Source organism: Hyaena hyaena, unplaced genomic scaffold (assembly GCF_003009895.1).
Source record: "Hyaena hyaena isolate Hyena2069 unplaced genomic scaffold, ASM300989v1 scaffold_192, whole genome shotgun sequence".
Classification (NCBI taxonomy): Eukaryota; Metazoa; Chordata; class Mammalia; order Carnivora; family Hyaenidae; genus Hyaena; species Hyaena hyaena.
In genome coordinates this window covers 451,319-472,773 of record NW_024080825.1, presented here as the reverse complement: position 1 = coordinate 472,773, position 21,455 = coordinate 451,319, and the positions used below count along the sequence as shown (strand labels likewise).

The 21,455-nt window shown below is 52.8% G+C and overlaps 1 protein-coding gene across 5 annotated transcripts; it reads right to left on the bottom strand.

Moving 5' to 3' along the window:
* Window positions 1-102: 102 nt before the first annotated feature.
* PRPF40B (pre-mRNA processing factor 40 homolog B) lies at window positions 103-20,942 on the bottom strand. 5 transcript variants are annotated; one of them, XM_039241382.1, is made up of 26 exons: window positions 20,907-20,942; window positions 14,108-14,188; window positions 13,178-13,321; window positions 12,806-12,871; window positions 12,099-12,126; window positions 11,844-11,869; window positions 11,598-11,708; window positions 11,190-11,310; window positions 11,083-11,107; window positions 10,655-10,861; window positions 10,293-10,422; window positions 10,146-10,210; window positions 9,467-9,631; window positions 9,257-9,365; window positions 8,729-8,879; window positions 7,957-8,090; window positions 7,155-7,269; window positions 6,915-7,006; window positions 2,739-2,855; window positions 2,373-2,510; window positions 2,069-2,164; window positions 1,730-1,816; window positions 1,335-1,512; window positions 1,003-1,064; window positions 746-889; window positions 103-645 (listed from the first exon to the last, which is right to left on the bottom strand). In XM_039241382.1, the coding sequence occupies exons 1-26, from the start codon at window positions 20,907-20,909 to the stop codon at window positions 553-555; spliced, it is 2,688 nt and encodes an 895-aa protein (XP_039097313.1). In that variant the 5' UTR covers window positions 20,910-20,942; the 3' UTR covers window positions 103-552. The 5 variants fall into 5 exon arrangements, with proteins under 5 accessions (XP_039097313.1, XP_039097316.1, XP_039097315.1 ...); XM_039241385.1 differs by having other exon boundaries at window positions 11,238-11,310; XM_039241384.1 differs by having other exon boundaries at window positions 12,117-12,126.
* Window positions 20,943-21,455: the final 513 nt, after the last annotated feature.

The following is a 21,455-nucleotide window of genomic DNA, read 5'->3' as shown; positions in this document are numbered from 1 at the left end:
ACAAAGGGAGGCTGGCCTGCCACGAGACACTAGTGCTCTCTGGTGGCCACACGTGAGAGCAGCCTACCCAGCAGTATATGGAGAAGATAAAAGAGCCACTGGCCATGTTATAAATATTATTTAAAAAACAAAAACAAAACAAAACACACGTATACTGGGTCCCGGGGCTGAAGGAAGGAGTGGTAGAGCCCGAGGGCCCGGGCAGGCAGGAGCAGGCACTGGTGCTAGAGGGTAAGGACCCCACCTGTCACCAACCTGTCATTCTTCCCTAGAGGCCCCTTCTCACATTTCTCTACTGGCGCCACCCACCCCACACAGCACACCAATCTCTGGTCTGGGGCTGAGGGCAAGGACTGCACTAGTTGCCCAGGAAGTGGAGGACCCTAGAACACCACAAGCAACCTTGGGGGTGCCAGCAGTGGTGTGTTGGGGGTGGGGTTACTTGAGGAAGAGTGGACACAGACCAGACTAAGAAAGGAGTCTAGTGCAGATGGTGAGGGTGACCTAGGATCCACAGCCTCACACAGACCCAAGGCGGAGCAGCTCGTCGGGTCACTGGTGGTCATCCAGCTGCTGCAGGAGTGTCCGCCGCCGCCTTTCCAGCTCGCCCTCGCTCAGCTCACTTTCCGACGTGTCCCAGCCCGTCTGGTGGAGCAAAGGCACAGCTCACCCACAGCCTCCCCTGAGGGCCACAGAGGCCTGAAGAGAGTGCTGACTGGGTTGGGGTCAGGTGCCAGCCTCTCACCTTCTCCTTTTTGATTCCAAAAGCTGGGGAGCGGTTGGGGAGTTCTGCCCGCCGGAGCTCCCTGTCCTTGTCCTGTTCTGGTTCTTTCTCATCACTCTCCTTGCCAGCTTTCTCCTCAGGGTCTGTCTCACTCTCAGGACTGTTCTGTAAGAGCCCAGAGCCCGCCAGCTCAGTTCCTGTGAAGGACAGCCTGGGAGGCGGCTGAAGAGCTCTCTCAACATGGCAGGGCCCTGGGTAGAAGTCCCTTCTCTACGCACCGACTTGTGTCTTCTCTTCTTAGTTTTCTTTTTTGGTTTCTTGGCTTTCCGAAGGCCATGATCTAGGGATAGAAAATGCCCAGTAAGTCCCGTGGGAGGAGGGAAGGCAGGGTTCGTCCCTTTCTCTGCCACAGTCCTCATTCTTTAGACAGGGAGCTATCTGAGGAAGTGTCTGTCAGTCCAGTTTTCCTTCCTTCTCCCAGTTCCTGCCTGGGCAGGGATGGGACATTCTTCCTACCCGATCCACTCCACCTCCAACCTCAGGGCACTGGCTGGGCTCCCCGAGGGCCTTCCCTCATCTGAGTCAACTTCTCCAGCTCCCAACTGCTTACCTGATCCAAGGAGAAGGCGAGAAGATGGAGAACCCCGTCCTCCAAGGGCAGCACCCCCACTTTCAACCGAATCAAGTGAGGAAGAGGGCTCAGAGCCTGACTCCGAGGGGTTCCGCCTTCTCCGTTTGGGGGGTCGGAGAGACGGTGGGGGCAACTCCTCCTCTTCCGACTCAGAACCCTGGGCAGATCAGCAGATACGTGTCAGGCCACAGGTTCTCTGGCCTCCAGAAGCCCTCAAGTCTGGGAACTGGGGACAGAGAGGAGCATGCAGGGCCAAAGGAATTTTCAAATCTCACTCCAAGGGGAGGTAACGTAGGGGAAAAACAAGAAACGTGGTTCCTATTTCCCAAAGACAATCTAGCCTCCCTCCACATCCCTTCTGCCCACCAACTCACTGATGGCGAGTGGGAACGCTTTCGGTGGTGCTTCTTGCCCTTTCTGCCATGTTTTCGGCCTTTGGTGTGGAGGTGCTGGCATTCAGTCTGGTAGAAGCAAAAGGAGTGGTGAGGAAGGCACCAGGGTTAGCCCCAAGAACCCTGCACCCGAAAATCTGATTTTGCCTCCTCCTCTCAGGCTAGAGCCTCAGGCCTCTCCAGGACCACGTCAGACATCCCCTGGTTGTGCAGGGAAAGGAGAGCCCCAAGGGTAGGAGGCCACTGGGGTCTCTGTTGAGCTGTACTGGGTGTTCATAACAAGCCTGAGACAGGGGCAGGGGGTCAGAAGCTCTGCCTTACCTCCAGTACCTGCAGGAACTCCCGGAAGAGCCGGATCCGCTCCGACTCCAGGGTGATCTGCTCAAAGGCTGAGTCGCACACAAAGCGCTCACGGACCTTGAACGGGAGAGCACTGCTGATCAGACCAGCCCCAGCACGGCACGGACACCGCCATGAGCACAGGGCAGGGCTGGGGCAGAGGAAGGAAGGGAGCTGAAGCTGGCCGCGAGCTGTGCTATGACTGGGGTGGGCCCTCAGTGGTGGAGAAGCACCGCTGCCGTCAGGACTGAGGGGGTGGTGTTTGGTGCCAGGCTACAGCCCTGACCTCTTCCCAGGCAGTGCCCAGCTCCAGAGCAGGCACGGCCTGCCTCAGCATGCTTCGGAAGGCAGCTTCCCTGCGCCGCATCCTTCGCGCCTCCTCCTTCTCGCGCTCTCTCTCCCGTGCCTCTGCTTTCTCCAGCAGCTGAGAACAGAAAGGACGCAGAACTGGGTCAGCCAAGAGGGTGGGTGCCCAGGCCCCACTCAAGCATACGAAAGGTCGAGGGAAGCTGGGGTCTGAGCTCCTGCTGCCATCCCCTGAACAGGGGGTACGGTCACACTGGGGCAGTGAACAAGAAGGAATGGAACAAGACAGAGGGATGAGTTAGAGAATGGAGCCCTGGCTACATCCCCGCCCTGCCCAGCCCCTCACACTATTGAAGGTCAGCTTGATGTTGCCTGCGTCCAGCGCAGCAGCCCTCTTGTCAAAGCTTATGACGTGAGCGAAGTCCTCAAAGGCTGTGTTCACCTCCACGCAGAAGCCCCGGTCCTGTGGGCACAGCGGTGCATGAAGCAGAAGCCAGCACGGGCCTGAACCCTGAAGCTGGCCTCCAGGGCTGGCAGAAGGTCACACTACAGAATGCTCTAGAAGTCCCCCAGCCTCCAGAAGAGACCCGTGGGACTCAGATGCACTTCTGAAACCAAGCTGTCCAAGTCTTCACCATCTGATGATTAAGCCTCCCATGCCTGCCCTTGGTTTGGATGTCCCAGGAAGCTTGAGCAGGGGGGGGCGTTGGATTGCATGGGGGGAGCAGGAGCAGGGTATGTGTGTGTGCCACGTCTCCTGACAAATGCCTGGGTTTCTCACAATTAATTCTTTGTTCCTTGGGCCTAAGGCCAGGCCCCAGTGGGGCCCTCCTACTGCTCAATAACTTCCTTGCACTCTCAGTCAACACCTGCTGGCCCCATCCTCTGGCTCAATTCTGGAGTGCTTACTGTGTGCCAGGTACCATGTCGAGCACTTCACATACATTATCTCTTAATCCTCAGTATGGAAATGTAAGCATAGCTCCAGGCCTCCCAATTTTACGTGGAAGGAGAAACCAAGGTTTAGAGAAACCAGAACACTTGTCCATGGTCTCACAGCCAGTATATGGCTGACCGAGAACTCCACCCCGGGTCCTTCTGGCACCAAAGCCCAGAGATTGAAGCACTACGCCCATACAGACCCCTTAGTCCACAGGAGAAATAGAGGCCATGGGTGTGTATCTCCAGAACACTACTAAAAATTCCTCTCCTTCTTGAAGCACCCTGAGCCAGGATCAGGGCTTCACATCTATGCTTCACAACACCTCAATAAAGCAGAGGCTTTGGAAAGTTATCTCACTTGGCGCATGTCAACCTGGTGAAAAGCAGAGCCCCTTGAGTTTGAGTCAGCTGGGGCACTGGCCCAGTCTCCTCCCCTTCCCTCCACACCGCACTTAACTTGCTCTGGCCTTCAGTCTATGCACTTTCTTTTAAGTTCTTATTTTAATTCCAGTTAGTTAACATGCAGTGTTGTATTACTTTACAGGTGTACAATACAGAGAGCATGCCTTTCTTGTTCATTCCAAGAGCACTTCCTCAACCCATGCTCCAGCCCTTCTTAAACGCACCAGTCTCTCTCTCTCAGGGACATGAAAGCTCCAATCTCACCTCTCCACTGGCTCCTTCCATCAAGCTCCTATCTCACTGTTACTGGGAACATCCTGTCCACCCTGCTCTTCCCTTCCTCAAGCTAACAACCTCTGCTGCTTTTCCTTTGATTCAATCTTTAAATGCAGCACAAAAGAAAATGAATAAACATTTATTGGGCCTCCTATAAGCAAAACACTTACAAATATTATCACTTCTCACAACCATGCACATAAATTATCCCTATTTTGCAGATGAGGAAACTGAGGCTCAGACATTCTATAACTTGCAGAGATCTCAACCAATTAACAGGCAGGAGTCACCTGACCCTAAGGTCTGTGTAGTACCTACTACGCTACCCTCTTCACAGACACTGCTTTCCTAAATGTGTTCATATCTTCCTCATAGCCAACTCCAAGGGACCCTTCTCAGTCCTCATTTGACTGGTCGGTCCTTGCACCTCTGCTGCTCACTTCAATACTGCCCTCCGGTCTCTGACCTCTTTTAGTACCTCTCTTGCATGTGCTTGTTCGCCTGGGAACAGCACTTAGTCTTTTCAATCTACACTGTCCCTAGCAATCTCAAGCCCTACCTCCCTCCTGATTTCAGACCCATAATAGACTGGATGTTTTACAGAAACTTCAAATTCAACAGATCCCAAGAGAGTTCATTTCCTGTGAGCCACCCCCCTCCCCTCCCTTACCCCCCCACCCCCACCCCTCATGGATCTCCCAGACCCAATCTTCTGGCTTCCAGCTGTTCCAAGTCCAAGGCTCTCTGTATTATCCTATGAGGTGAGAGGTGCCCTCACAGCCTTCCAGGCTGGTGGATGACCACAGGGACTCCTGAGCTCCTCAGCCTTCCATAGGCAGGAGCCCAAAAAGGGGGAATAGGAAGGGGAACTATCTAAAGTGGCTTTTTTCTCAGGAGATGTGGTGAGATAGAACTCAGTGAGTACAGGACTCCTACAGGCCTGTCAGCAAGACCAGGTACTCTGTCACTAAAATGTAAGCATCCAATAAAATTTAGCTCTCCTGGGATTAAATATTTACTTTACATGATAATCCTATTTAAAATACAGTATTTGCTTTATTTCTCCCTGCCCCGGGTTACTTTTGAGACGAACTCCCCAAATGGAATTTCTATTTTCTTCAGCCCTATTCCTCCTGAATCCTTACCAACGTTACCATCAAGCACCTCCACCAACTTGGACTCACTCCTTCTTTGCCCTCAGTTTCACACACACACACAAAATCTATCCAACCTACTTCTGAGTGACTCTGTCTTACTGATTTTAAACTTCCTTGTTTATCAACAGCAGAAATATTTTTTCAACAGAAATCTTACATAAAACCTCAATATATAAAAGAGAAGCTGCTGTACTTAGAGGAAGGAGCATAAAATCCCTCCCCTCACTCAGCTCCTCTTGCCTGTCCCAACGTGCCCCTGAGGAAACTCAGGGCGTCTCAGAAACAGCTGGAGCACTACAGGTCTCCCTCACCTACTGTCCCTGCCGAGCTCGTCTCCCACCTAGGTGACCTCCTGTCTGGTCTCCCTGCCAGGAGAGACCTCCCTCTAACCCTGCCTCCAGAGTCCCATGCTGCTCTGACTTTTCTACCAAAGGGCCCCAACAGCAGGAGAGAGAAGGCTGGGCTGAGTCTGAAGAGGATGGCCCAAGCTCAAAATAGGTTTAGATCACTTGCCACTAGGACTTTCAGTGTCCTAAAGCTTCAAATACTGTCCCATCACCACCTATCCCTAAGGACACAAGCACGGAATCTGAGAGGAGCCACTCTACACTCACAGCCAGTAGCTCTTCCAAGACATCATCTGACCCTGGCTCCCTGTACCTTACAAGATAAAAACCCAAATTTCTTATTTTAGCATGTAAGGCATTTTATACATAGGGCTCTACTTCCAAACTGGGGTGTGTGGTTCCAGGGAAACAGGAAGCCACAGACCATATGGTATGTCTTACCTAATGGTAAGTAACTTTAAAACATTACGTGTTTTTTTGTTTTTTTTTTTTAAAGAGAGAAATAATGTGGTATTAAGATGCAACACCTGAATCTGTAAAGCAAAACACAGGATTTCAAAGCAATGAGTGCACAGTGGGACATTCCTAGCTTTGGTCTCAGACCCTTGTCACCCAAGTACCAAGTTATTCCCCTCAGTAATTAGGTGTATGTTGGTAAAAACTCCCTGTTTTTTAGATGAGGAAACTGAGGCTGAGGGAGGTTAAATAGGCTGCTGAAGGTCACACCACTAATAAGTGGTCTGCCTCCAGTGCTGCTCCTAACTGCTGGGCATACTGCCTCCCCAGAGTATTTGAACGTTCTTGACTTCCACAAAGAAATATACTTTCTCTGACTGAAATCCCCCAGGTGCCCCAATAATCCATATTTTTACAAGAAGCTGAAGACTCAGATTTCTATGTCCAACCTCCCAATTTTAAAATATTAGCAACAAATTCAAAAGTTTTCTAAAACAGTACAGGCCAGAAGGAACACATCTGTGAGCTACCAGTTTATGATCAGTTGTGGCCCTTGTTCCTCTAACCTGCCACGGCCTCTCCACTCCCTTGCCTCTGCTCCTGTAATATCCTATGCCCAGGACCTCCATCCTTCTCCACCTACTTGTTCTTAAAGGTATAGTTCAAATGTCAGTTCTCTGGACATTTGTCTCTATAACAGCACTTGCCCCTCTGTATAATAGGTGTCATGTCTATCTTCCTATTGGGCCATGCGCTCCTTATACACAGAAATTGTATCTTACTTAAATTTCTGTGTCCCCAATGCACAGTAAGGGATCAGAGTAGATATCTGCTGAACTGAGCTCCAATGCTCCTGCAAAACAGGACTTATCAGGAAGTCCTGTCCAGAGAGTGTGCCCTGCACCCAGCCTTCATCCACCCAAAACCCCAGGCCTCCCTCACCTTAAGAATGTCCTTAATGATCTTCTTCTCATCATGGAATCGTGCCTTCAACTCCTCCACATAGAACTTGAACAAGTCCAGAGGGGTGGAGCCTGCGGGGGAGGGAGGGAGGGGGGCCTGGCGGGCGGCAGCTTCCCAAGGCCTGGGGGTGGGGTCGAGGACAGGATGAGGGAGTGGGGGTGCAGAGAGGCTGGCAGGGCAGGAAGCCAGGCTAGAGAAGGGGGAGCCTGGCTGCCTTACCCGGCTGGCCCAGCATGTTGGCAAAGCGGACGTCAGTGCTGACCGCTGGGTACAGCTCCATCCAGGTGGACATAGAGTGCAGCTGCCCTGTCTCGTGCAGCTCATCCAGGAAGGTCTGAGCAGGGAGAGGCCAGTTACAGGGAGAGTGAGACAGGGAGAGACACAGAGCCAAAGATGCGAGGAAGAGAGGAGATGGTAGGGAGAGGCAGGAACAATCCAGATTGAGGAAATGCAGGCAAAGGAGGCAGAGATGAAGAGATACAGATGGACAGGCAGAGAGCAATGCAAATGGAGAGAATGTAAATACAAACAGGAACAAACTAAAATGTGAGCAGAAGCTGGGCTAGAAGGCAGAGAAATAGAAACTTGTCTGCAGCATGTTCTTCCTGTAGTCTGCTTTCAGCTTCCCAAAGTGATACATCTCAGTAATCCCCCACCCCTGCCCCCCACCACCACTGCCACCTCCAAGCTGGGGGACAAGCTAGCTATGCCTATCTGGCTCCCTACCAAAGGGAAATGAACTTGGCCAAGCTGCCAACCTGTGCCTTTAGGGTGCTCTCTGCTGGCAGTTTCTGGGTGGTGCATATATCTAGTCTCCCTAGAGGAGAGAGGAGACGGTAGGGAGAGAAAGGCCTAGGGTTGAGGGTACACAGCAGGAGCAGAACTGCAGGCACAGAGAGGCCTTGCAGAGGTGGGACAGGAAGAGGCATAGATGAAACAGGAGGCCTAGCCGAGAGGAGGCAGGGTGTGGGCAAAGAGGTCCAGGGCAGAGCAGAATTCCAATCCAGCGGGCAAAAGATACCTGGAAGGCCTCCCGGTTCTTGCGTTGCTGACGCCGCTCCCGAAGGCGGGCCCGCTCCCGCTCCTCCTCCTCCTCCCTCTCCAAAGCTCGGATGTGCTCCTCAAAGCAGATCAGTGCATCTTCCTTGTCCATGTCTAAATGCAGGGGGAAGGCTCAGCCTGTACGGCGCCAGTGGGACACCCTCACAGGCAGCCTCAGTGTTCAGGGATGCTGCCTTGGTAGATGCTAGGATAGCCCAGGGTGGTGGGCAAGAGGGCCAGAGGGCTATGTGGGAGAGCTACTGGAACGGTGGTTCTGGAGGAGGGTTCATTAATGTAAAAGGAAAAAAATGAGGATGTATTCAGCTCTTGTGAATTCAGTTACTGGAAGTAATGATATGAAACCAGCAATCTCAGAATCTGAGGTTTTATGTTCTACGGAACTGGGAATCAGTCAGGCTTTGATGCAAGTTTAGAAGATAAACTTCTGATATCGCCAGTGATTACAGGCCAACAACAGCTCCCTATAACACATGTGACTGGTTAAGGCCCACGGTGCCATGATAGTTTAAGACCGTATTCACATGAGTTATAAAAACCATCGTCTCTTCGTCTTCTGACACCTATCCTAGAGCTCTTCCTCCAAAGACACACAATGTCCAGGTCAACAGTGGACACCAGAGGGAGGGAGGGAGGGAGTGACTCGGCATTCTCGCATCTCCAATCTGGAGAGTGGGGTCCCAGGCCAGTAAGGAAAGGGGAAGGGACAGGCGGGAGTGGAGACCCGAGCTTACTCTGCAGCTGGTGGTCCTGAGCAAAGCTGGGGTTATCCATGAGGTACTGCTGGGCCTGCGACCATGTGGTTTGGAAGTTGACACTACTCATCCCATCCAGGATGCTCTTCAGGGCCTGGATGTTGCGACGTCGGAGCTGCTTGGCCTGTTCCTGGGGAGCCACAGGGTCAGGGTCAGGGTAAGGCAGGACAGGTCGGAGCTACTTAAGTGGGCCTGGGCAGAGGAGCATTCGGGGAAAACAGGTAGCAAAGGCACCCTAGGAGGGCCTGATTCCAAACTTTCATGCTCCCAGATAGGGGAAGGAGTATAGTTTACAGAACAACCCCTCATAGATGCCTTCCTGCCCTCCCACACCCAGGCTATAGGCCCAGGCCAGAAACAGGGAGATGTGCAAGTGCCACACCAGCTTCTGTGTAAGGAGCTGGGACCCTGGGGCAGTGGAGAAATGATGACCAGGGTCCATAAGGATGCAAAGACATGAACAGTGTAAAGTGAGACGGGCTGATGGATACAGTCAGTGACTATTACCTTCTCCTTCTTGGCCAGGAAGAAGAGGACATCATCATAAACCTCTTTTCGATCCCTCTCAGGGACCACAGCCCACACCTCCAGCTCCCCAAAGGTCTGTTCTGCCCGCCTGTGGAGTATATGGGCCGTGGGTAGGCAGGCAGGGAACAGAGACCCTGGGCCCGTGTGTTCTCAGGGTTCCCAGGCCCCACCCCAGCCCGGCCCCCTGACCGGTAGCGAGTGGTAGAGGTCATGCGTTCGTGCTGCTCCAGGAAATGCTGCAAGGTCTGCTTGGCCTCCTTGGCCCTTAGCCGGGCCTCTTCCTTCTCCTCCTTCTCCCGCTGCGCCTTGTAGGCATTGAATGCCTGCTTTTTCTCACTCAGTTTGGGCAAGGCACTGGGGTGGAGAGGGTAGGAGTGGGGTGGGGAAAGAGGAGTCAGCCTAAACCACCCAGCACAGCCACTGAGCAGGGTCACGGCACACAGAACTGAGTGAGGGGTCCATGCATGGGCACAGCAGGCTGCAAGGACGCAAGATGGGTGTCTGGGATGAGGGGAGGGGTGGGAGGCAGTGAGGGGAAGACTGGGCTCCAAGATACCGCTAACACTGGGCCCTTTTGCTCAAGGTGCAGTCAGGCCTCCACCCTTTCCAGCCCCCTCACCCCAATTAATTCAATTCAAATCAATTCAATTCAACAAGCATTTATTGAATGTCTCATATCAGATACCTTTCCCCTCCTCCTTCTGGAGGCCCTCCAGCTTCTTTCCCCTATACCCTTGCCCTTCTACTGCTCTCCTGACTCGGGCCCGCTTGGGGCCTGAGTATTGAGCTGGGCTTCTCAGAGAGGCCCTGGCCCCACTGCTCTCACAAACACGGTCTGGAGGGCCTGGCTCCCTCTGCCCAGGCCTACCTGTAACGGGGGTCGGTGACCACCATCTTCATGGCCTGTTCCCACGAGGCGTTGGAGGGGACAGCCTAGAATGGAGCAGGCAGGGGTCATGGGGCCTGCCCTCCTCCAGCCCCCTCCAGGCCTACCCTGGGAGCCCCACCCCCGCACCTTGTCCCTCAGCAGCTCCTTGAAGGCCTGCTTTGCCTTTTCCCGGTTGCTCCAACTGAGGCCAGACCTCTCTGGTTCTGGCTTTGATTCCTCTTCCTCCTGCTGTGGTGGCTGATGCTGTCCAGCAGCACTGGGGGGCAAAGGGGACTCAGCCACAGCATCTCCCAGTCCCCAGTTTCAGTGCTCTATGTGATCAGCAACATGCCACCCTCTCCTGGCTCCCCAGAACAGCCCTTTTCTGCCCTTCTGAGGCCAAGCCCAGATCTTCATACCCTTCCCAAGAGGCCTGGCAGAATTCAAGGGTTGAACCAGGTTGGGAGCTTGAGGCCAGTATCTGGAATGCCTCAGGGGGCAGCCCTCACCTGCTGGGGCCCTCCTCCGGCTGCTGCAGAAACCCCTGCTCCACAGGCTGGGCAGCCTCTGACATATCACAATCTTCACTGCCACCTGGCTCAGGCTCTAGAAGGCCCATAGGCATAGGGGTGGGGCCAGGCGGCACAGGTGGGGGCTCAGGCTGGGGCTGAGGTGGCTGCGGCTGCAGTATCTGTGGCTGCTGCTGGTGCTGCTTCCTATAGATGAGCCAGAAGGGCAGTGTCCACAAGTAGAGCAAAGACAGGGAGAGTCAGAGACCAGCTGGTCTCTATCCTGTGAAGGACTGGGGCTGGAGCAGACCACTCCACAAGGAGACTGAGAGCTGGCTCTTCCACAGAGTAGGGATCATGGAGAGAGGATCCACTCCCACCCCTCAGGTGGCCCCAAGTTTGGATGGATAGGTGGGCAAGTCACTCACCCTGCAGCCTCTTGTTTGACTAAAGCTGCAATGGGAAAAGACAATGTGGTCACAGGGTGGCAAGTGCCACCCCCCACAACCGCAGCACAGGCCCACCCCCTCCTCACCCTCCAGGTCATCAAGGTCCTTGGGCCGGGTCCAGCGAGACTCCTTACTCTGGTTGTTATAGTAGTAAGGTTTGCCCGTGTCTGACTTGTACTCTTTCCAGGGACACTGAGACAGCAGCAACTGCAAGAGGATGGGCAGAGGACATCAGTGGACTGGGCAAGTCCTCTAGCCACAGGTGGGGGAGCTACGGTGATCCAGTGAATAGAGGACATGGGAGTTTTTAGTTACCACCTGGCCTGGCTCAACATGGGGGACGGCAGACTTCCTGAGACCCTAGGGAATTTGGGGGGTGGTCAGGGATCTTGGGATCAGAGGAACCATGTGTATGGTTAAAGATTCAGGGGAGGCCAAGAACTTGAAAGGGCCAGGGCAGCTGAAAGGAAGGGCCAGAAAGCGCCGCTCAGGACCTCTGCCTTGGACTTGAGCACGCTGGGCTTCTCCCACACGGACTGCTTGTCGTCAGCATTGTAGTAGTAGATACGGCCATCAGGGGCCACATGCTCACTCCACAGAGCCCTCTGGGGAGGGGGGAGCACAGAATGATGGTCAAGGTTCCGTTCCCAAAGCTTCTCCTCCTCACCCCAAAGATTTAACCATCAGCCCCCCAACTTTCAGCCTTTCAACCCAGAGACCCCTGAGCTGGAAGAACTCACCGGAGGGCCTGTCCCAGCCACAGCAGCTAGAAAAGAAGCCAAAGGAAACATTAAGTCCTTACTCCAACCCCCCATCTTATCCCACCTATTCCTCCCTTGCTCCATCCCCAATAAATATCCCCTGGTCCCATCAACATCCCAGGCTCCCTGGCATCCCAACAGGCATGATCCAGGGTGGGCTCTAGTCCATGGTCCCCTCTCCCCTGTACCCCCCAACCTCCGAGCCTGGGGTGAGCAGACCCCCAGAAGACTCACAGCTGGCTGTGTCCGCACCTGGAGCCGTCTGCCGAAGAAAGAGGAGGGGGAAGGGTTGGGGCCAAGCCCAGTGGCCCCCAGGACCCAGGCCATGGGGGATGAAGAAGCAGGCCAGGCCAGGATCCATATGTCCTGCTCCCAGGGACCTCTGCTCCCTAAACAGGCATTCCCCACCCTCTGGGGCCGTGGCTCTAGGGCCCTAAGGGGAACTGCATAGGAGCTCTGTTGTTTTCCTCAGGTGAGAGTATTTTGTTGAGTCAACCTCTGAGACCCCTCTGCCACAGTGGATGCCAAATGCTACACCCTACCCAGGCTCTACTACACTGAGCAATGGCACAAGAAGGTATGGTGGGATCCCCAGGTGCTGTTGCTTCCTTCAGCGACAAAGAAGATGTGAAGAGGGACTGTATTCAAGAGCCCACAGTGCTAGCTCTGCAAGAGTAGTGTCAGCCATGAATGTGTTCCTTAAGGGAGCTGGGCACAGTGAGGAATAACAAGAGAGAAAGTACATGCCATTGGGGATGAATGAGAAATTAGAAGAGCAGAGTACATGGCTGGAGAGGAGGACCTGAATGCGGGGAGTGCTGACAGGACCAGGGTGGATCCAATGAGAAGAGGGAAGGAATGGAGGCCATATCCCTGTACGCCAAGTCAGACCCACAGGGCTGTAGTGCAGAGCCTGCTTCCTGCTGGCCCCCAGTGCTTACCGCTGCGGTGACAGGCACCGCTGGCATCAGCATTCCTGGCATCATGGGAGGTACCATTCCTGGTATCTAGGGATACAAAGAATACAAAAACCAGCTACCAAGGTGAGGGCAGGCATGGGCTAGGCAGGCTCCTGAGAGATTCCATTTGGGGCCATGACCTTCACACGGGCACTCCCTCAGACAATCCCCAGGTTCTGGGCTCTCAGCTTACCCAGAGAGTGTTCTCCAGTCATTCAGCAGACAAATACTCATGGCCCTAGCTAAAGCTCCCTCTCTTCTCCCCTTATTTTCTGAAGTCCAGATGCCCACACTCCACCCTCCCCCAGGTAGGCTCACAGGTTTCTGAGGCACTGGTGCAGGAGAGAGGATTACCTGTGTGAGTGGTGGTGGCGCCCCCATCGGTGGAAGCATTGGGGGCATGATGCCAGGTGGCATTGGGGGGATGGCTGGTGGTCTCTGACTCATGGGAGGTAGTCCCATCGGAGGAAAGGGTGGGGGGATTCCTGGAGGGGGCATCTGGAAATGAGGAAAGGAAGGGATACTGAGCAGAAAAGGCACTGCCTTGTCCTATCAGGGAATATCCACTTGTTTCCCACCCCTCTCGACCCTCCACCCCGGCTCTGAGGCAATTTCGAGGCTTTTGTTTGAGAAGCACAAAGCATGAAACTGCCTGCTCCTCACCACTGAGAAAGACTGATAACTGGGGGGGGTGGGGGGGGGTCTTCTGGGTCTAACAAGCAAGCACACAGCTTCTTCAGAGATAGCGAAGGGAGAGGGAAAAGGGGCGTGTAACTGCTGCCAGACCATGGCTGGAAGGCTCCACCTCTTCACCAACTCTCCCCAAAGAGGCCTCTCAGAGGAAGGGCCAAAACGCAGGACTCCAGGTACCCAAATCCCCCAGTCCCCTACCTCCCAGCCCTTTTTCTCCAACTCTGTGACCACCAGCCACTATTTCAGTCTGCCTTCTGTGGCATATTGAAAGAACAGAAATAAGGAGTAGTGAAAGAGAAAGGCAGCCTGCCACGCCCTCACACTAGCAGGGTCTTTTCCCTTCCACTTCTACCCTAGCCCCACCGCATCCCAAAGACAAAAAGACAAAGGGGGAGCTGGCAACTTTATGGACTGGGAGCTTAAGAGCAGCTCATCCCACCCCAATGCCCAAGCAACACCACCCCTTTATCGAGGACAGCGGAGGGGGCATTACACAAAACCGTGCTGGCGATGCAGCAGCAGCGCTAGGGACTGGGGAGCTGGGGGTTGCAGGCTGGAAAAGCCAAGCCCAGGGAAAGACATGAAACTTACGAAGGGTGGTGGCATCATGGGGGGCCCCGGTGGGAAGGGGGCAGGCGCTGCTGGGGGCCGGGGACCAGAATCGGGAACCGACTGTTGAGGGAGAGAAAAGTCATAGGACCCAGGATGGGCAAAGAGATGGGCTTTCGCAGAAGGGAAGCAGAGCGGTGAGGATGAAAAAGGAGCACAAAGTTCAGAGAAAGAGTCTCCTGGCCCACTTTCCTGCCCACACCCAGCTCTGAGCCCTGGGTAGGTCTGTTCTCTTCCACCAGCCAAGAGCCAGCGGGCCTTGCCCCTTCGGTAGTCATCTTTAGGGGCACCTGGGTGGCTCAGTTGGTTAAGCGTCAGACTTCATGATCTCACAGCTTGTGAGTTCAAGCCCCGTGGCAAGCTCTCTGCTGACAGCTCAGAGACTGGAGCCTGCTTCAGATTCTGTTTCCCTCTCTCTCTGCCCCTCCCCTGCTCATGCTGTCTCAAAAAAAAATAAACATTAAAAAAAAATTTTTTTTAAAGTCATCTTTATTTTGCCATAGCCACAGAAAAGATGGAGGCAGCTGTACCACAGGCACAGACTAGCTCTTCCCAAGGCTTTTCATCCATTCTCCTGTCTGTGGACAAAGGCTGAGCCTCCCTCATACCTTAAACAGAGGTCTCGCATTCGCAAAGTATCCAGGGAGGAAGTGACCTCTTTTCCTGTCCCCCTACCTGAATTCACCCAGTTAGGTTCAACCCCAAAGCCCTCTAGACAAAGTCACTATACCTTCATAAGCACTAGCCTCCTTCTTTCTTCACTGCCAGCCTCCTACAACTGGCCTCATCTTTAGTCACTCGCTTACTCTTTGAGACCTCCCACTCCCAATCACCCCCTCCTCTTCAGCTCTACTCCCCCTCCCCTATAGGTCCCAAATCCATCTCCCTGCGGCTGAGACTTTGAACAGCCTAGGTCTCCCTGTCCCACACCTACTGGCTGTCACATCCCATCCTTCAGTTGTTGGTTTAAATATCACCTACTCTAACAAGACTTCCTGACTATTTAAAGCAGATCCTTCCCATTTATTCTCTGATTCCCTTCTAAGTATCTTGGTGTGTACACAGTTTTGTAATTATTATTACTATTTCCCCTTACTAAAGTATAGTAACATTCCATGAAGGCAGGGATCATGTTTGACTTTTTGAAAGCTGGACTCCTGGTACCTGATAGTGTCTGGCACATAATGGGTACTCAATAAATATTGAATGAATGCAAGAAGGAACAAATGAAGGAACAAACACTCCCAACTCTAAGAATTCATCCTATAGATACAGCCTCACATGGCCAAAATGATGAATGTACATTTCTATTCCAGCATTATTTGTAAAAACAGATTGGAATCAGCCCAACTATCCATCACTAGGTAACTATGAAATTATATACAAACATACAATGGAATACTATGCAGTCATAAAAAAGAATGAAGATACTCATTGTCTTGATAGGAGCAATCTCTAGGATACATTAATAAGTGGGGAGGGGGTTGTTTGTATGAAGATTGGAAAGAAAAGATGACATCCAAGAAATCAGTAGAAGGGGGACAGAAGTGGAAAGGGAAACTTCTTGCTGTATGTATGCCCTTTTGTAACCATGTGATTATACCACCTATTCAAATATATATATATATATATATTTTTTTTTTTTTTTAAGTGAACTGAGGCTTGTAGATGCAGCCAAAAGGTCCTGCCCTTCCTTCTTTTTGCTTGAAGGTTAGAAGGTGTAAGGGAGGAAAGAGTTCTAGGGAAAGGTGGTAGCTGGCTGAAGAGGAGACACCTCACTGCTGCCCTATTTCCCTACTTACCCAATGACCCCTGTGCTGAGAAGGCTCAGCATTTAAAGATGCATTTTAATCTTTACCTCTAGCAATATCTGTCCTACCTCTTCCCACCCATCTTGTCCTAAGAAGAGAAGGGAATAAGCCAAACTATTCCAACTTGAATCACCTCTCTCAGTGTTCACCTACTCTGGCGCTGTATTCAGAGCTGCTCCTGCTTGAGACCGTCCTCAGCATGAGAAATCAGAAACTAATCAATATGGGAGGAAACCCATTTCTCTGTGCCATACTTGCCTACCTCTAGCTGCCTCAGGATCCTCTTTGACCTCCCAGATGCTGCATAACCATCTTTGGTCCTACTAGGCTCAAGGTGCCCATGTGAGATTGGCACCACCATCCATACAGTTGTCTAAGATAGAAACCAGTGAGTCGGGGCACCTGGGTGGCTCAGTCGGTTAAGCGTCCGACTTCGGCTCAGGTCATGATCTCACAGTTTGTGGGTTCGAGCCCCGCGTCGGGCTCTGTGCGGACAGCTAGCTCAAGGCCTGGAGCCTGTCTTCGGATTCTGTGTCTCCCTCTCTCTCTGACCCTCCCCTGCTCACATGGTCTCTCTCTCAAAAATAAATAAAACATTTTAAAATTTAAAAAAAAAAAAGAAAGAAAGAAAAGAAAAAGAAACCAGTGAGTCATTCTCCACACCTCCCTCTTCCTTGTCAACACATCATGGAGTCCTGCTAATTGTACCTCGTACACATTTCTTGACTCCATCCACTTCTCTCCATTTCCTCTTCCACCCTAGCACCCCTTTGTTCATCCAATCTCCTGGAGTAGTCTCCCCACATCCACTGTAATAAGCAGCCATAACAAGCTCATCAAAATGCACCTCCAACCATGTTACTCCCTGCTTAAAATTATTTGGTGGCTCCCACCGTTCTTAGGGTAGAGACCAAAACCCCTACCCAAGGCCTGAAAAGCTGTGGGAGGTTTGCTTTCCAACTACTGCGCCAGCCTCATCCTGGGTCTGTGCTCCATACAGCCACACTCACCTCCTCTTAGTGCTCCCACGTCAGGCATGCACCTTTGCCAGGCACAAACTTCCTGCCAACCCCACACCCCTAACCTACAGGTCTCTCATCTATCAGTCATCGCCTCCTCAGGAATAGCTTCCTCCCAACCCAATGGACCAGGCTAGCAGAGCCCTCTTTTGCATGTTCGTGTACCATGCACCTTCCCCCTTTAGCAATTATCCACTAGAATTTTATAGTTATTTGCATGTTGATTGTACAATTATTTTATGTGGCACTAATAAAATTTGAATGCCACCACTTAAATTATGATACTTCATCGATTTTAAGATGTATCTTTGGGGCGCCTGGGTGGCTGAGTCAGTTAAGGGTCCGACTCTTGATTTTGGCTCAGGTCATGATCTCACGGCAGATCAAGCCCTGTGCTGGGCTAGGCACTGGGTGTGAAGCCTGCTTAAGACTCTCTTTCTCCCACTCTCTCTCTGCCCCTCCCACACACAAGCACACGCATAGTCTCTAAAGAAAGATGTATTTTGACAAGAAATGTTAAAATATGAGTCTTAAGATCAATGAAATTATCTGCTACCTCCACCAGACCTTAAATTTTAAGGGGCAGGGACTTGGCCTGTTTTTGCTCACGGTGATATTCTATCCCCACTGTATTTTCCGCACTGCCCCTGACTGGTACACAGTAGGTGTTTAGGTTTGTTGACTTAATGGCTGAATGGTCTTGGCAGGTCCCACAAAACACGGCCACTAGTAAGTCGTGGTAGTTATTCAGGAAACACAGAATGGCAGATGTGGAGGGTATTTTGGCAACCACCCAAGGTAGTCTCCTTTCTCAGATGAAAAAACTAAGGGGGATTATCAGTCCCATGCCCCACTGCTGTCAGGGACAGAACCAGGACTCAATCCAGTCTGCCCTCCAGTCCTACCCTCTGGGCACAGTCCTTGCCACAGGGAACAGGTCTGTTTTTTCACTCTAGCATATTCCCCACTACCCTTGTGGGTTAAATCAGTAAGAATCCAACGTTTCCCTGAGGACTAATGATAGCTCCCTACTGCTCACCCTACAGAATCTCACCTAACATTCAAAGCCTTTCAACAAGGCTCATCTACTCTTCTTGGCTCAGCCGGACTCAATGGCTTCCCTCCTCTTTGCACAGCAATTGTTAGGTTATGCCACGTGTTCCTCTTATCCCACTGTCTCTCTTTGCTCAAGACGACCCAATATTCACCCCCTTCAGATTACCTTTATTATTATCCTACATTCATATACACACTCCTACCTACTTGTGTCCCCTCAGGATAAATGCTGCACTACTTGGCACCAATGACCTGTGGATGTTTGCTGGGTGTTTCCCAGACAGGACTGCTTGTCTCTCTATTCAGATTTTTCTCTATTCCAAGATTGTGTTTTCTCCTTTTAAGCCTCCTCTTGAGTGTCTAGTCAGGGCTCTGCATACAAAGTACTGTGATCAAATGCAGACTCATCCTTAACCTTATTAGATTTTTGCATCCTGAAATATCCGAAACAGGCAAATGTGTGCATGTGTGTGCATATGCTCAGGTCCATTTGTATAAAGTCTCTGGGTATAGGCAGCCTGTGATGAGAGGAAGAGCCTGGCAGAGGCTGTCTATATGGCTGGGGAAAAAGAACTGGAATCAAATACTGGCATGGGAAAATCTAAATAATATAAAAATGAACTGTATATGACCATCTTTCACTTGGTATCTGTGCTGCCGAAGCGAGCACTGACCATCGTTAACTTAGAATGGAGACCCCTGGCCAGGATCCAGATGCTGGACTGTTTTTGGACAGTTCCTGCAGAGGACAGAGCAGTGGAATGGACATAAATTACCATGGAAATTCCAAAGCCCTCCCTTTCCTGAGCTTCCCTTGTGCAATGTGTACACTTTCCTTCCTGAAACACCCCTGCCCCATCTCACTTGCTGCAGTGCCTGTACAACTTTGGGTCTTATTACACTTTGGGATGAGACTCTGAAGTAACTCGTGTGAGAGAGGGATATAGGAAATGGGGCTAAAAGAGGAGATCCTGTGTCTTCCTTGAACAAAAACAGATCTGTGGGCTGGAGAGAGATGATGAAGAGACCATTTATCATATGTTCACCCCTGACAGTGGAACGAACCCCCCCTCCCCCCCACCAAGGTGCAATCAATTCTCAGACTTCACAACTAAGGGCACCTCAGAACTAAAGATTCAGAAGAAAGAATAAAAAGAGAAAAGAGCAAGAATGGAGAGACAGAAGGAAGAGCATGGAAAGAGGGAATAATACCACCTAACAATATTTATTGAGCGCTTATTACGAGCCAGATACCATGCCAAACACTCATTTAATCCTTGCAACCATCTAAGAGGTTATTGTTAGCCCCATTTTATAAATAAAGAAACTGAGGTTCAGAAAGATGAAGTAACTTGACCAAGGTTCTAAGAGATTAAGTGGCAGAGGCAGGTTTGGAATCCAAGCAGTCTGACCCCAAAGCCTGTGCTTTCAACTACTCTACAAAGCTGCCTCCCAGCAAGGATGATGGTGCCACAGCTATTTCTTACAAACTGATTTTCCTGTGTTCTTTTTCACCCCAATCCACACACAATCCTGAAATCCTCCAGGAGACCCCAAGGTTGGCCTGGTCTGACTCCCTCCCTAAAGGGGATTTGTGTTGGAAAATGAAAGCTGGAAAGCACACCTCTCAGAAAGAGTAGCTATCATCGAAAAGAAAAATACCACGGAGACTGAGACGAGCTGATTACCCGGCAGTCTACCTGCTTCAGCTGCCCCAAACTGCCCCAGCCCCTCCCTGTTTTCAAGACCATCCTAGTCCCCACTTCTCTACAGCAGGCTTAGCATTCCTCCTACTCCCCAAAGATACTGGCCGTCTCACTAGAAACATCTCCCATTGCTTCTGTCTGATCCTGCCATCTCCTCACAATGAAGACCTTATTCTGGTCTTCATTTTCTTGGGTTAGGTCTCAACCTCCTGTGTGACTTCCAGAGTTCTTCCATCCCTCCAATAGGATTCTGTAGGCGCTGACTAGCCCGCTCCAGCCCTGCACGCTTTGTGCCTACCATCCCCCACCCCCCCATCCCAGGGGATTTTCTGCAGCCCCAGCTGAAGGCCTCGCCTCCATCTTCAGCCTTCTTTCCCTTGCTTCCCCACATCCTAGAACCCATTCTCCTGAACTCTTTCCTCAAGAACCACCCCCATCTTGAAGCTGGAAAAGATCTGGGGTATCATTCTCATGCATCCCCCCCTTTTTTTAATCCGATGGGAAATCAGAGGCCCAAAGAAAGATAGTGACTTGCCCAAGGTCACACAGAGTTGTTACAGTTTGCTGATGGCAGAGCCAGGGTTGGGACCAAGGGTCCCCTGCTTTCTCGTTTCTTGCACTATCCAGCACTGGATGGGGGCAGAAGCCTCTCTTTCCTCAGGAGACAATGCCCCCTCCTCACCTCAGGAGACAATGAGGGGGAAACGAAAGAGAAGGGGTCTCCAAGTGGTCTTACGGGGTATCCAGGGCTTCCAGAGGAAACAAGCACTGGGTCTGGGGTGGGGCGTGCTGCACGCCAAATATCCCAGGAGGAGAAACTGTGGCCCCCAGCTTTCCCCTTGTCCCTCCGTTCCCACATTCCCACCCCTTCGCCTTTTCCGACCTTTCTCCAGAAACCCACCCTTCTCTTTCCTTCCCCCTGCTCACCCAGTACCGCAACTCACGTTTCACTCAACCCTCCTCTCCCCCCACCCCGCCATCCTCCATCATGGCCTCCCCGCCCCTTCTCCCCCAAATCCCCACTCCCCTCCCCCTCCCGGGCTCCCTTTCCTAGCCCCTCATGCCACTCGCCCTCCCCCGGGGTCCCGGGTACCCCCGGCGGCCTCCCCGCCCCCCCAGCCCCGGCCCGAGCCGCCGGGGGCGCTGTGGGACCGCCCCGGGCCCCTCCACCCCCGCGCGGGGACGTTACCATGCCAGAGCCTCCGAGCAGCTGGGCCGGCTCGGCCCACCCTCCAGTAAAAGCCGCTCTGATTGGCCGGGCCGCAGCCGGGAAGGCGGGGCCAGTGGGGGGTCGCACCCCTTGGTGGCCGGGGCTCCGGTCGCGCCCGCGGACCTGCCGGCCCTGCACCGGCCCCGAGCGCCCGGCCCGGCCCCGCCCCCGGCGCGGAGAGCCAGGCCCCGCCCCCGCGCCGCCAGGTCCCGGGGCCGCCCACGGGGGGCGGGGCGCGCCTGCTCCGGTCTCTGACTGGCAGCCCGAGCCGCCGAAGCCTCGATGCCCCGGCGGCCTGAGCGCGCGTCCCGGGCCGGCTCCGCGCGCGCCGGCGGCTCTCCTGCGTTCCTGCCCTTTCCGTCGGCTGCCTCCTGACCTGGGCCCGCCGCTTCCCCGCCTTAGCGGTTCGGCTGGCGCGTTCGGAGCTCACGGGCGCTCGGAGCGCCTGGATCCGGTGCGCTCGCTCCCAGGACCGGGGCTGGACCGACGTATTTGTTCTGAATGTAGGGGTATCGTTGCGCCTCACAA

Excerpts from the sequence above, each read along its gene's own strand:
- PRPF40B (XM_039241382.1), bottom strand. Across the intron at positions 890-1,002 it reads AGAAGAGAAGACACAAGTCG|AACAGTCCTGAGAGTGAGAC; the intron begins GTGCGTAGAGAA and ends GGGCTCTTACAG. Across the intron at positions 646-745 it reads TTGGAATCAAAAAGGAGAAG|ACGGGCTGGGACACGTCGGA; the intron begins GTGAGAGGCTGG and ends TTGCTCCACCAG.